The sequence below is a fragment of the Thalassophryne amazonica genome, chromosome 12, assembly GCF_902500255.1.
Source record: "Thalassophryne amazonica chromosome 12, fThaAma1.1, whole genome shotgun sequence".
In the NCBI taxonomy this organism is placed as follows: domain Eukaryota; kingdom Metazoa; phylum Chordata; class Actinopteri; order Batrachoidiformes; family Batrachoididae; genus Thalassophryne; species Thalassophryne amazonica.
In genome coordinates, this window is record NC_047114.1 from 65,653,125 (window position 1) to 65,667,870 (window position 14,746).

Here is a 14,746-nt window from a genome sequence, read left to right on the forward strand (position 1 = left end):
TAGGAGAAACATGCCCATATCATGATGCTTGCACCACCATGCTTCACTGTCTTCACTGTGAACTGTGGCTTGAATTTAGGGGTCGTCTCACAAACTGTCTGCGGCCCTTGGACCCAAAAAGAACAATTTTACTCTCATCAGTCCAAAAAATATTCCTCCATTTCTCTTTAGGCCAGTTGATGTGTTCTTTGGCAAACTGTAACCTCTTCTACACATCTTTTATTTAACAGAGGGACTTTGCGGGGGATTCTTGCAAATAAATTAGCTTCACACAGGCGTCTTCTGTCACAGCACTTACAGGTAACTCCAGACTGTCTTTGATCATCCTGGAGCTGATCAATGGCTGAGCCTTTGCCATTCTGGTTATTCTTCTATCCATTTTGATGGTTGTTTTCCATTTTCTTCCATGCGTCTCTGGGTTTGTTTGTTTTTTGCCCATTTTAAAGCATTGGAGATCACTGTAGATGAACAGCCTATAATTATTTGCACCTGTGTATAAGTTTTCCCCTCTTCAATCAACTTTTTAATCAAACTACGCTGTTCGTCTGAACAATGTCTTGAACGTCCCATTTTCCTCAGGCTTTCAAAGAGAAAAGCATGTTCAACAGGTGCTGGCTTCATCCTTAAATAGGGGACACCGGATTCACACCTGTTTGTTCCACAAAATTGACAAACTCACTGACTGAATGCCACACTACTATTATTGTGAACACCCCCTTTTCTACTTTTTTTACTAATAGCTCAATTTCATAGCCTTAAGAGTGTGCATATCATGAACGCTTGGTCTTGTTGGATTTGAGGGAATCTACTGAAACTACTGGTACCTTGTTTCCCATGTAACAATAAGAAATATACTCCAAACCTGGATTAATCTTTTTAGTCACATAGCACTACTATTATTCTGAACACTACTGTAAATTCGATTTCTGAAGTCAGATTTATCATAACTACTGATCCTTTCTCCCTATAAGGCTGCGAATGGAGTGTAAAGTGTCAATAGAAAACTCATTGTTATGTTTCGGACGCGGTCGGAGCACCGACCCAGCGTTTGAAAGGACCCAGCATAAAATAAGCAGAGCACGGTTCAAAGGATAACAGAATTTAATAAACATAACAGTGAGTGCAGTGCTAAACAACTAAAAAGTCCGCGGTCTGGTGAGGTGGAAACACGGCGCGCTCTCAACAGCGCAAACGGTCCGGAGCCACAGAAGTTCGGACCCAGGGACCCCGCCGACACCCCCCAGGTGGCCGCGACAAACCGAGTCTGTGAAGAAAGAAAACATGAGGTGAGTCCAACTCCACACAGAGAGACACAACTCAAAAGGTGCACGCAATCAGCAAACACTTCCTGGCTTAAATCTATACATCAGCTTCTCACCCTGCAGGCACAGAACAACTCAGTTCAAATCTCCACTGCAGCAGAAGCTGATTAGACAATTAGCATAACGTGACAGCTCAATACAAGGTGTGAGGGACACCAAATCCACTGTCATTACTTCATAAAAGTCACCAAAACCAAATTACCTCAGGAAGTGTGCTGAAGAGCTTGAGACCTCACCCAATCCTCCTTCACAGACTGTGGCGTCAAACCTGGAGCGGTCTCTGCGTCCGTGATGGTGAGATTGTTCTCCTGATGCCGATCTCACACGTCTGCTCACAAGGTCGAGTCTCTGGCAATCACACACTGTGCATTCAAGGTTTAAATGTAGCAATCTCTGATTATGACAAAATACACCACAGCTGTGAGTCCTGATGACCTGCACGTGATAAGCCTCAGGTGTTCAGGGTGAGGTCCTAATGCTCAGCCACTCAGTCCTGAATGCATACCACCTGGTGGGAGAAATAGAAAACAAAAACCAAGCCAGCCAAACACCCCAGCCCACAACACTCATGTCATAAGTCATGTCATCTGGCTGATTCCTCCTTTTTTCTATCTCTCGCTGTGCTTTGACAGTGATGGATTAGAACGAAATCATCTCCTGCTGGAACAGCCCCCAGCTGACCGCACCCACCGCCTGCTGAGGAATGGCAACCACGTGGAGCGCATGGGTGCCAGAGTCCCAGCCCACCTGGCCACCGCGCAAGATTTCTCTTTTTTGTCCCCTCTGTGCTTTGACAGTGAAGTGAAAACAGGTGGTAAAGCCAGAGCCAAGGTGAAGACTCCCTCCTCCCATGCTGGATTGCAGTTTCCAGTCGGCCATGTACACCACCTGCGGGGGGGCAGCTGTGCGGGACATGTGGGTGCCAGAGCCCCCATTTACCTGGCGGCTGTGCTCGTGTGTCTGGCCGCTGGGATCCTCGAGCTGGCCAGCAGCGCTGCTCGGGTGGGCAGGGACTCTGGCACCCACGCGCTCCACGTGGTTACCCTTCCTCGGCAGGCGATGGGCGCGGTCGGCTGGGAATGCGGTCCGGCACAGGATGATTTTGTTCTAATCTTTGGCGGTCAAAGCACAGAGAAAAAAAAGAGGAATCAGCCAGATGACATGATGAATGATGACAGTTTTCTATTGACATGAGCCCCACTTTACGCTCCATTCACAGCCTTATAGGGAGACAGCATCAACAGTTATGATAAATTTGACTTCAGGAATCAAATCTACATATCTGAATTGACCTAAGCACAAGTTTTCACATGTTAAATGTAAATAACGACGGAGAAGTCAGCCAGAGAATCCACAGTGATTACAGCAGCATGCATTTAACACTGACAGCACGAGACCACTGCAGCGCTTTAACCTTTCAAGATGGCGGGGCTGCAATACGCTCAGGACAGGCCTTTTGTACAGCTCGACTCTATCTAGTAAATCTGTGGTCTCAACAGTAGAGACACTTTGGGTGCATGCACACAGTGAGGACGTTTGACGTCATGATCTCAGAGCCAGCCAGATTCCAGCCATATCTGCATTCAGCATTTGGTGAATCCCACTCATCCCACCTCTAGGCGCTGGGTTGAGTGGAATAGAAAACACTCCAAATCCACCTCGAATCAGACAAACAATATATATATATATATCAGAATCCGACTCAAGCTGAACTACCAACCCCAGTCTGAATGGGGCCCTTAGATAATTACTGAGTCCACTGACCATTCAAAATAACAAACTCTACCAAAGTCCAAGTGTTTATGGACTAAGTGTAGCAGAACATTCCTGGTATATGGTGTTGCGTCCTCACAAAAGACTGAGCCGTAAATGCATACATAAAATATATTAACACAATTACACAAATGTCACACAATTAATGAATTACTTGTGTAACATTCATTTTTGCTTTGGACATTTTACTAATGTGCCATAGTTTGCTTTGGAGGAAACAAAGGTAAACAGAAAACAACAGTAATTCAATTGAAATAAAGCATTACTAACCAAGAACCAGAATGGAGTCATCTTTCTTGATGTGCTTTTCAACAAGATGCTGGAATTTGGAGAAGCTGCCCAACCATTCATAGCCCTGCTCTGTTTTGTATCTTTCATCCCAGTAGTCAACGTCTTTGTATCTGGAGTTGTCTTCTGGCAAATGCTCCATATTCTGTATGTCAATGAGATCGTGACATAAAATGAAGTTACTGCACATCACCATGTCAATACCTTTAATACCTTTTAACTCTGATCATACTTGTGAATTTCAAAAGCACCCAGTGCAACACAGACCTATAACAAGTCAGGGTACTGTGGTACAAGCATTCAGTTCACACATTCAATGATCAATGTTGGGATGTGGCATATCATATTGTTATCAATGTCCCCAATAGAAATTCTCCCCACAATAAGCATTTGTCATGCGATATTATCCATATAGTTACATTCATGTTTTGCTCTTTGGCCAATCTTTTTGAAAAGTGGTGAATAAATGTCCAAGGTAGGTTCGACACTAAATGTCGAACACTCGACTCAGATACTTGTGGTGTGGTTTCCTTCAAGTGAAAGTAGTTTTAATGGAAACGCACAGCAGCAGGTTGAACAACAGCTCCAAGTGAACGTGTTCATTACTTTGAAGTTGCAGAATCGATATATCGACAATGACAGCGCCAATAACTGCCCGCATGCTCCCAGACCACATTAACTATGCATGAATAATACTACCATATCCAGCTCAAACAACTACTACACCACTGTTCTGCTTCTGTAACTGCAGCGGAAAATGCAGCAACTTTATAAATAAAGCAGGTTTGCAAAACCGACTGATTTTATGGGCCCAGGATAACTGACTGTGAAGCAATAAGGTCAGTTTCAGAAGTGTTGGGAAAGTGTAGGAACACGGACCCACAACAGGGGGCGCAAATGAACGGACAATGGAATAGGTCAAATAACAACACTTTACTGTTGCGAACGTGCACAACAAAAACAACAAATTACAACAATGGACAAAGTTCAATTCACAAAGGTGTCGTGTGGGCAGGCTCGAAGATAGGAGACGCCTCTCCAAAGTAGAACCGGAACCACACGGTTTCCTCCGCCACAGGACCCCGGGAATACTGGAGCCGCCAAGTTCCGAACTCCCAGGTGGCCACTGCCTCCGCGTGTCGGACCTGGTACTGCTGGCGAGGAACAAGAACACAATTAAACGTGGGCGCGTTTGCACCCAGCAACCTGCACGGCAGGGAAGCTACCTCCACCTCTCGTTGGAGAAAAAAAGTCTGCAATCACTCACAAAAATCACAAAGGTTACTGTCAAGCAGTCAGCTGAGATTATTACCTTCCAGGTAGAACGATATCTCGGCGATGAGGTGGAGATGCCGTCCTGCTGATATACCCCAGTGATAATTGCCGTCAGCTGTCTCAGGTGATGGGTGACAGCTGTTACCGAGGCAGCTCCTGTGGGGCGGCGGCGCCCTCTGGTGCCTGGAGCCCGCACTCCAGGCAGGGCGCCCTCTGGTGGTGGTGGGCCAGCAGTACCTCCTCTTCAGCGGCCCACACAACAAGAAGATTAGGATTTGCAAGGAAGATATATGAAACACGGTAAGAATATTAGGTTTATAAGATCAGCGTGATTTGTTCATTATACAATATGAGGAACTGATGTAGACAGCTCCAGAAATAAATTTATTAACTCTGCTTTTGTTTGTCTGTTCATTTGTTTGTTGATTGCTTGTTTGGGAGTAGGCTGGAGCCCACAATTTTTTGATGCATCATTATGAAATTTTTACTGAAGATTCATATCATGATAGGCAAGAACTGATTCAATTTTCAAGGTCATAGGTCAAAGGGCAAACTCAGTAAAAATCTCAGAATATTGGAAAAATCCCTATCAATAACATTGAATGAGTTTTCAAAAATTGATAACTTTGTCAAAAAACATCAAATTTCTTTCATACTTTATGTATGATGGTGTCCTTTGACAACTGATAAAGTTTGATCTGGATCTGATCCAGATTACAGATTTTGTGGCCATTTAAATTTAACATTGAAAACCCATTTTAATGTATATTTTACATTATATTTTAATCAAACATGCCCCAGTCATTCTCATATTTGAAAGGGAGGTACAGACTGGCACTCAATATCGCCTGACAAAGTTTGATCTGGATTTGATCCGAATTGCAGATTAATGTGGACATTTGAATTTAATGTTGCAACTACTATACGGAATAGGATTACAATAATACAGTTAAAACAGAAGGTAAATTATTAATTATCCACTTTAACAGCAGAAGTATGTACACAAACTTTAACAGTATCAAAGAATTTCTTCAGCAGTTTACAAAACCCTTTAGTATAATAACAATTTCAGAAACGTGGTTCAATGCGCAAAAAGGAATACAATTTGAGTTGGATGGTTATGATCTAAACTACATCAACAGAGTGAATAAAGGAGGTGGAGGTGTTGCTATATATGTGCGGAAAAATATTAAATTTAAGGTAATAGAAAGTATGACGTTAACAATAAAAGATGTGTTAGAATGTATATCAATAGAAATTTATAATGGAAACAAGAAAAACATTATTATAAGTTGTTTATATAGGGCGCCAGGCTCAAATATGGCTACATTTACAAACTGGGTGGACAGAATGTTTTCATCAATAAATAACAAAAAAATATTTATATGTGGAGATTATAACATTGATTTAATAAACCCCAATAGGCACACATCAACTGACGAATTTATAAACACAATGTACAGCATGAGCTTATACCCAGTTATCACCAGGCCAAGCAGAATTACATTGAATAGTGCAACTCTAATAGATAACATCTTCACAAACGACATAGAAACTAAAAATATAAGTGGTTTATTGATTTGTGACATAACTGACCATCTTCCTGTGTTCACTGTGTATGACTCCAATTGTAATTTTCAGGTAAAACCCCAATACTCTGCATTTAAACGAGTAAGAACCCAAAAAGCAATAGATCACCTCAATAATGACTTAACAAAACAGGACTGGCGCACTGTGTATAGGGAGAATGATGTGGATTGTGCCTTCAATAAATTTCTAGACATTTTCAATTCATTATATGAGATAAATTGTCCAATACGCCAAGTCAACAAAAACAGTACTGTCGCCAAAAGTCCATGGTTAACAAAAGGTCTACAAAATGCTTGTAAAAAGAAGAATACATTATACAGACAATTTGCTAGACTAAGGACAAAAGAATCTGAACATAGATATAAATTATAGACAAAAACAAACTAACTAATATAATCAGAGCCAGCAAGAAATTATATTATACCAATCTATTAAATAATAATAAAAATGACACCAAGAGAATCTGGGAAATTCTTAACACTATAATCAAAAATAAGGTAAGAGGTAATTCTTATCCAAATTATTTTATTGATAAGAACAAGGACATCTATAATATGTATAACATAGTTAATGGTTTTAATAACTTCTTTGTTAATATTGGACCTGACCTGGCAGCAAAAATTCCCGATGGTTGTAACAAGGAGCAGGAATCACTCATAAAAATCAATCCAAACACAATGTTTCTCTCCAGTGTTAGTGAAGCCGAAATAATATTGTTAATAAATGTAAAAATAAAAAATCAACTGACTGTTATGACATAGATATGAAGCTAGTAAAAACAATAATCAAAAGCATATCAAAACCCCTGACTCATATATGTAACTTGTCATTTCAAACTGGGACATTCCCGATCAAAATGAAGATGGCAAAAGTTATTCCACTATACAAAAATGGAAATAAACATATCTTCACAAACTACAGACCGGTCTCTCTACTTCCACAATTTTCCAAAATTTTAGAAAAGCTTTTTAACAACAGGTTAGGATCCTTTATAGAAAAATATAACATAATTAACGAATGTCAATATGGGTTTAGGTCTGGTAGGTCAACTTCACTTGCAATAATTGAAGCAATAGAAGAGATTACAAACACCTTAGTAAAAACTATATAGTTGGAATATTCATTGATTTAAAGAAAGCGTTTGACACTTAATCACCCAATTCTACTCAATAAATTGGAAAGATATGGTATCAGGGGAGTGGCTTGGAACTGGATTCAAAGCTATTTAACAGAGAGACATCAGTTTGTGCAGATGGGTGCATTTAAATCTGGGTGTTTGGGCATCCCTTGTGGGGTCCCACAGGGATCCATACTGGGTCCACATTTTTTTAATCTTTATATAAATGACATATTTAATGTGTCACAATTATTAAAATTATTATTATTTGCAGATGATACCAATATATTCTATTCCAGTGATAACTATAGCAAACTTATTAATGTGGTAAATAGTGAATTAATTAAGCTGAAAACTTGGTTGAATATTAATAAATTATCCCTAAATATAAAAAAGACTAAAGTCATGTTTTTTGGAAATCATAATGTCAATTCTAATTTACCAATAAATATAGACGGTGTCGAAATAGATAAAGTGTCAGAAGTCAAATATTTAGGGATAACCATCGATAGTAAATTAAGCTGGAAGTCTCATATCAGCCACATACATAAAAAAGTTTCCAAGAATGTCTCTATTATGTACAAAGCAAAATATTTTCTGGATCATAATGCATTATATTTATTGTATTGTTCTTTAATCTCTCCTTACTTAACATATTGTATAGAAATCTGGGGTAACAATTACAAAAGTTTGCTACATCCCCTCTGTATAATCCAAAAGCGGGCAATAAGAATCATCTATAAGGTAGGATATCTTGATCACACAAATAGTCTATTTTTGTAATCCAAATTGTTGAAAATGCCAGATCTGGTTAATTTTCACACTGCACAATTATTATATAAAGCCAGTAAAAACTCATTACCCAGTAATATTCTGAGTCTCTTCACCCAGAGAGAAGGAAGCTATAACTTGAGGGGATGTGGTAACTTTAAAGTCAAGGCAGTGAGAACTACCAGCAAAAGTTTCTGTGTGTCCGTGTGTGGCATTAAGCTGTGGAATAGTTTGGCACCTCAGCTCAAGCGATGTCCTAACATCCATCAATTCAAAAAAAGATACAAAGAAATGGTTCTGTTGAAATACATGAATGAGGAGAGAGGTGTGTGATCGTCACGTCTTTTTAATTTATTTCTAGTTAATTTACCTTTGCTTTTTTGCCTTGTCAGCAATAGAAGGGGTCTCGCTAGGACACACAAACTTTCATAAAATACCTGGAATTATCCTGTACATCAATTTAATTATATATATATATCACAGCCATAATTGTAAACTATATTATAAAAAATGATAATAATGATAATAAAATCTTACTATATGTTTGTTAATATAATAGATGTTAACATATTTGCATAATACCTGTTATTGCCGGTGTCGTAACCATGGTCAAAAGTATTATTTTTATACATCATGATCCTGTAGTTGAAATGCTAGTCAAATAGAAGTATGGTGATGATGGTAATAACTTAGAGAGAGGGGGAAACATGTATATGTATGTATGTATATATGTATGCGTATATATATGTGTATGCGTGTGTGTATGTGTGTATGTATATATGTGTATGTATAATATGTATGTATATGTGGGTGTGTATGTATGTATATATACATATATGTATGTTTATGTTTACATTTATATAAATATGTACATATGTAAGTTTATTTATACATAAAAAGACTTTTCCTTTTCTTTCCTCCTTGTTTCCCCCTCTTACATCACTTACATCATTATCACCAGATCAGGGTCGGCAAGTGGGGATCTGTTGCTCAAAGGTCTCCCCCTTCTGCCAGCAGACTCCAAAACCTTGTCTTTTAATGCAGAGCCTAGGACATTCAGCAAAGGGTGGACCTGTGTCAGGGGGCGACCCCTCTCTGGCAGCAGGTTTACAAAATACTTTGCATCTTTTAATGCACCACACACATGACAAATGGGGAAGGAGGGGAAGGGGGAAAAAAAAGAAGAAAATAATAATAATAATAATGATAATGATAAATTAATAAAAAAGTTAAGGTAATTAAATTAATAAAATAAAATGAATGTAGCATAATTGTATATATGTATATGTATTATGTGTATACATGTGTGTATAGGTGATGTATGTGTGTATTTTGTGTATGTATGTTCGCATGTATGATATATATATATATATATATATATATATATATATATATATATATATATATATATATATATATTGAGACAGAATTACCATCGACACACACAAGAATAGTCCTTTTAAATTCATTTTCTGAGTAAATGTGGGGAATTTATTGACATATGAAAATGGCTTAAGGAATGACACCAGCAATATCAATAGCAATTAAAAAAAAATGGTAGTAATAGTAATAATAGAAATAAAAAAAATAAAAAAAAAATTTTTGATTGACAATAATTATTGTCATTATTACTGTCTATTATGGTGGGAATTGTTTTTATCATCATTATTATTATTATTATTATAGATACTCATCACTAATATATGATATCAATTACATAGTAATAAAAAAGGAATATTGGTCACACTCGGTAGTCGTAATAACGTATGGGTATTTGGGGGTGGGATTAAATAAGTTCGTCTTCATCCCACCCCTTTTCGGGTTAAGTGCATGGGTATGTATGCGTGTATGTTTGTATCTCCTGTTCTTTTCAACCCAATGTGGGTAAATGTAGATGTCAAAGAAATGCTTATTTTGTAAAACTCAAAATAAATGATCAATCAGTCAATGCTGAAAAGCCTATTTGGTGTACATTTTGCATTATACGAGGGCTGTCAATAAAGTATAGGTCTTTTTTATTTTTTTCAAAAACTATATGGATTTCATTCATATGTTTTTACGTCAGACATGCTTGAACCCTCGTGCGCATGCGTGAGTTTTTCCACGCCTGTCGGTGACGTCATTCGCCTGTGAGCACTCCTTGTGGGAGGAGTCGTCCAACCCCTCGTCGGAATTCCTTTGTCTGAGAAGTTGCTGAGAGACTGGCGCTTTGTTTGATCAAAATTTTTTCTAAACCTGTGAGACACATCGAAGTGGACACGGTTCGAAAAATTAAGCTGGTTTTCGGTGAAAATTTTAACGGCTGATGAGAGATTTTGAGGTGATGATACTGTCGCTTTAAGGACTTCCCACAGAGTGGGACATTGCGCAGCGCTCTCAGGCGCCGTCGTCAGCCTGTTTCAAGCTGAAAACCTCCACATTTCAGGCTCTATTGATCCAGGACGTCGTGAGAGAACAGAGAAGTTTCAGAAGAAGTTGGTTTCAGCATTTTATCCGGATATTCCACTGTTGAAGGAGAGTTTTTTAATGAAAGACGTGCGGACGGATTGCAGCGTCGGCTCACAGCCGCTGCGACGCTCCGCCACAGGAAAAACACCTCTGTTGGAAGCCTTAAGGACAAGTTGGAACATGTCCAGCTGTTAAACAATTTCTCATATACTCACTCCACTGAAAGCCATCAAAAGCCGCCTGGATTTTACAAATGGTTATCAACACGGAGGTGTTTTTCCTGTGCCGCCGCACCGCACCGGCTGCGTCCCGACGCTCGGACCCGTCCGCACGTCTTTCATTAAAAAAATCTCCTTTAACAGTGGAATATCCGGATAAAATGCTGAAACCGACTTCTTCTGAAACTTCTCTGTTCTCTCACGATGTCCTGGATCAATAGAGCCTGAAATGTGGAGGTTTTCAGCTTGAAACAGGCTGACGACGGCGCCTGGGAGTGCTGCAGGACGTCTCGCTCCGTGGGAAGTCCTTAAAGTGACAGTATCACCTCAAAATCTCTCATCAGCCGTTAAAATTTTCACCGAAAACCAGCTTAATTTTTCGAACTGTGTCCACTTCGATGTGTCTCACAGGTTTAGAAAAAATTTTGATCAAACAAAGCGGCAGTCTGTCAGCAACTTCTCAGACAAAGGAATTCCGACGAGGGGCTGGACGACTCCTCCCACAAGGAGTGCTCACAGGCGAATGACGTCACCGACAGGCGTGGAAAAACTCACGCATGCGCACGAGGGTTCAAGCATGTCTGACGTAAAAACATATGAATGAAATCCATATAGTTTTTGAAAAAAATAAAAAGGACCTATACTTTATTGACAGCCCTCGTATCTCAATCAAAAGTGGCTCAATCACTCTCATTTGTGACAGTGAAGTGCAAACTGGCACTCTCAATGAATAGACCAAGTCTGATCCACATCTGATCCATATTGCGGATTTTTGGATATTTGATTTTAACAATGAAAAGCCCTTTTGACCTATACTGTATGTTGTATTACATTTTAGCTTATAAAAAGCCACTTCTAACAGAACTTTGACCTTTAAATTTTTTTCAAGGTAAAAATTTGTGGAATTGGAAACTAGTGTTGGCAAAGGTTTGCGCTCTATGAGCATGGTGCTCTAGTTTATCCTGTACCCGCAACTCCAAAAAGTCAAAAACCAACTAAGAGCATGTACGACACCATCAGGTCAGCTCTGGAAGCATGCACTGGTGCCACGCGTCACTGCATCCACCATGGGACAGGACGTTCTCAGGATCGGGATGGCAACCAACCAGGCAGGCAACTGATACATTACCACCTCTTGAAAACTAACCAACCATCTGATGCAACAAGGTGAAACGTGGGTGACTTTTGATTTTCTTCAGCCGATAGTGTCCTCAACACCTGTGTGCAGAATCTTGCAGAGAGAAAGGTGCCACATGGCCAAAATGTTTTAGCTGACGTTCTCTTGCAATGTAAGTGATACTCCTCATCATTGTCTCCCTACATAACCAGCCATTTAACACAAAGTCATTCCAGCGATACACATAGATCCTCCAGGGACATCTGAAAGATCCACATTTATAAATGTGTGCAATTTGATAAGCACACGCATGGTTAAATCCAGAAAACAGAATAAGCTGTAAATACCCAAAATATACTAAAGCTAGTGGACAAGCACAAAACAGTAACAGAGGTAATATGTAATGTACAAATACTTGGAAACAACCTTAGACTGAGTGAACTAGAGACAATAATTTTGTTTTACAGATTTGTTTGGTTTTGAATTCAAAAGAGATCTGAACCTCTTAACTGCTGCACATGGATGCAACAAAATCATTCTTATTGCTGTTATTTTTGCTTTTACTGTTGTAATGTTTTACAGGTGTTTCACAAAAATAATGGTGAGAACCAAATTACAATTGTGATTTCATAAAAACACAAATGTCTTTATTTTATTAATATGACACAACATCAATGAGGAGGGAAGTATACACATTTAACAAAAATGAGATGTTCCAAATTGTTCCCAAAGCAGCCAGTGGTCTAGACATCATGATGTGCGGGAAGTCAGTCAGTCAGTCAGTCAGTCATGCAACATTTCACTTGTGCTAGATGTTACATGAGTTGCACCAGCCCAACTACCACCACACTTGGTACAGGCAGAACATATAGTGGTCCCAAGAAGCCTTTGGATTTTGGGGTCAAAAGGTCAAGGTTACTCGGAAAAAAAAAATACTGTTAGCATAATAACTCCTTTCTAAACTGTCTAATTGTCACCAAAATAGGCATGTGTGCCAAGCATGGTGACCCCAAGAAGCTTACTGATTTGGGGATCAAAACGTCAAAGGGCAAGCTCACTGGAACATACTTTACTAAAATCTTGTAAGAGCAATACCAGCTTTCCAAATTGCCTGACTGTCCCAAACATGGGTGGTATGTCAGGCAAGGTAACCCCAAGAAGACTATTGATTTTGGAATCAAGAAGTCAAAGGTCAAGGTCACTGGAGTGCACTCTGTTCAAATCTTGTGAGTGCAATAACCTTTTTTAACTGCCCAACTGTCACCAAACTTGATATGTGTGTTTAGTATATTGACCCCAGAACGGTTTGGGGGTTGAAAGGTCAAAATGACTGAACTGTGCTTTGAAAATGCCTACTGCATAAAAGTGTTACTTCTACTTGTTACAATTCTAAGCTTATCAACGGTTGTCTAGGTCGCTGTGGGTCAGCGCAGACGATGTACTACTTGTTTACTTTAAATACTCTGCAATGCTCATATTATTAAAAGAGCTCGATAACTATGATTCTGTATTTATTTCCTCCCACCACTGCTCCTGCTGCACCTTCAACCTGTAACTCCCTCAGGAAGAGGTTAACTTTCGGCAATTCTTTCGGAACAAAATAAAGTTCACGCTCTCAAACCACGCAAACTTACGTCACTTTCCGTGACGTCAGACTGTGACGGACCCTACACCGAATGGTTCCGTACAGGTACTTACGGTATTCTTCTTAAACAGCTGCTCGAAGAAGATTCGTAATTTCACGGGGAAAGAAAAAGTATATGTACACGCGTTCCAGTTTTCAAAGTGTGCGCAAGGCATTGTGGGTACTGCTACCGCAAGAAGCGAAACGAACCAGAAGTGAAACTAAAAACCAAACGAAAGGGCAGAGGTACCGACGAGGTGACCCAGGCCCAAAGGCAAACTTTTAGCGAAAAAGGAAAAAAATACACTGATGTCTATGTTAAAATAATTTATTTTATTTTTGGCTGCGACGCTACGCGCGCACTGATTGGCTGATTTCAGGTCTACCGGTTACCATGACAATCGGCCCGGGACGCGTATCACCACTCTCACGAGCGCCACTAGCTTAGCTTAAAGAGCGGCACTTTGAGCAGGGTGGCGTTATCACATTTGCGACTTTAAGATGAGAAGTATGGCAAGCCAACAGTACCACAAATACGCCACTTTCAGGCACGTATCACCAAAACTACACCGTAAAAAAATGCCGTTTTATTTATTATTCATACCATGGTACCACGGGCGTCACTAGGTTTTAAGGACAGGGGAGGCTTAGCCCCGTGGAGATGCACAGGATGTGAGCAAACGTAGCGGGCGAGCACGAAATGCCACAAAACACCTAACAAAACCTTCTTGGACAGATTTAACAGATACTTTACTGTGTAAATGTTTCAAGCCACCATTACATTTTAATACAGTACAACAACAAACACAGGAAGTATGTTACAGCATTAACAACAACATAAAAAGAAAAAAAATCCACAGTGCCAGTTGCAGTGCCATATTTTACAAATACTTATTCATTCAGATCCCACATGTATTATGCACAAATGTATGCAAAAAAAAGAGCACTTTGTTAGAAAGTACCCTTCTTCTTTGTCTTTCGGCTGTTCCCGTTAGGGGTTTCCACAGCAGATCAATCGTTTCCATCTCACCTTGTCCTCTGTATCTTCTTCTGTCACACCAACCACCTGCATGTCCTCCCTCAGCACATCCATAAACCTCCTCTTTGGCCTCCCTCTTCTCCTGCCTGATGGCTCCATCCTCAGCATCCTTCTCCTTATATACCCTGGGTCCCTCCTCTGCAAATGTCCAAACCATCTCAATC

At 39.7% G+C, this 14,746-nt stretch overlaps 1 protein-coding gene across 2 annotated transcripts in view; it reads right to left on the reverse strand.

The window, feature by feature from the left end:
* The window catches only part of ece2a (endothelin converting enzyme 2a), a 301,837-nt gene extending 288,136 nt beyond the window's left edge, over nucleotides 1-13,701 (reverse strand). The window contains exons 1-2 of one of the 2 annotated variants that reach the window (XM_034183673.1): nucleotides 13,618-13,701; nucleotides 3,366-3,528 (exon numbers count right to left, since the gene is read on the reverse strand). In XM_034183673.1, coding sequence (XP_034039564.1) covers nucleotides 3,366-3,525 — 160 coding nt within the window. In that variant the 5' untranslated portion in view covers nucleotides 3,526-3,528; nucleotides 13,618-13,701. Of the gene's footprint in view, nucleotides 1-3,365; nucleotides 3,529-13,558 lie in introns of both variants that reach the window. The other variant, XM_034183672.1, reaches the window with a different exon arrangement.
* Between the last annotated feature and the right edge of the window lie 1,045 nt (nucleotides 13,702-14,746).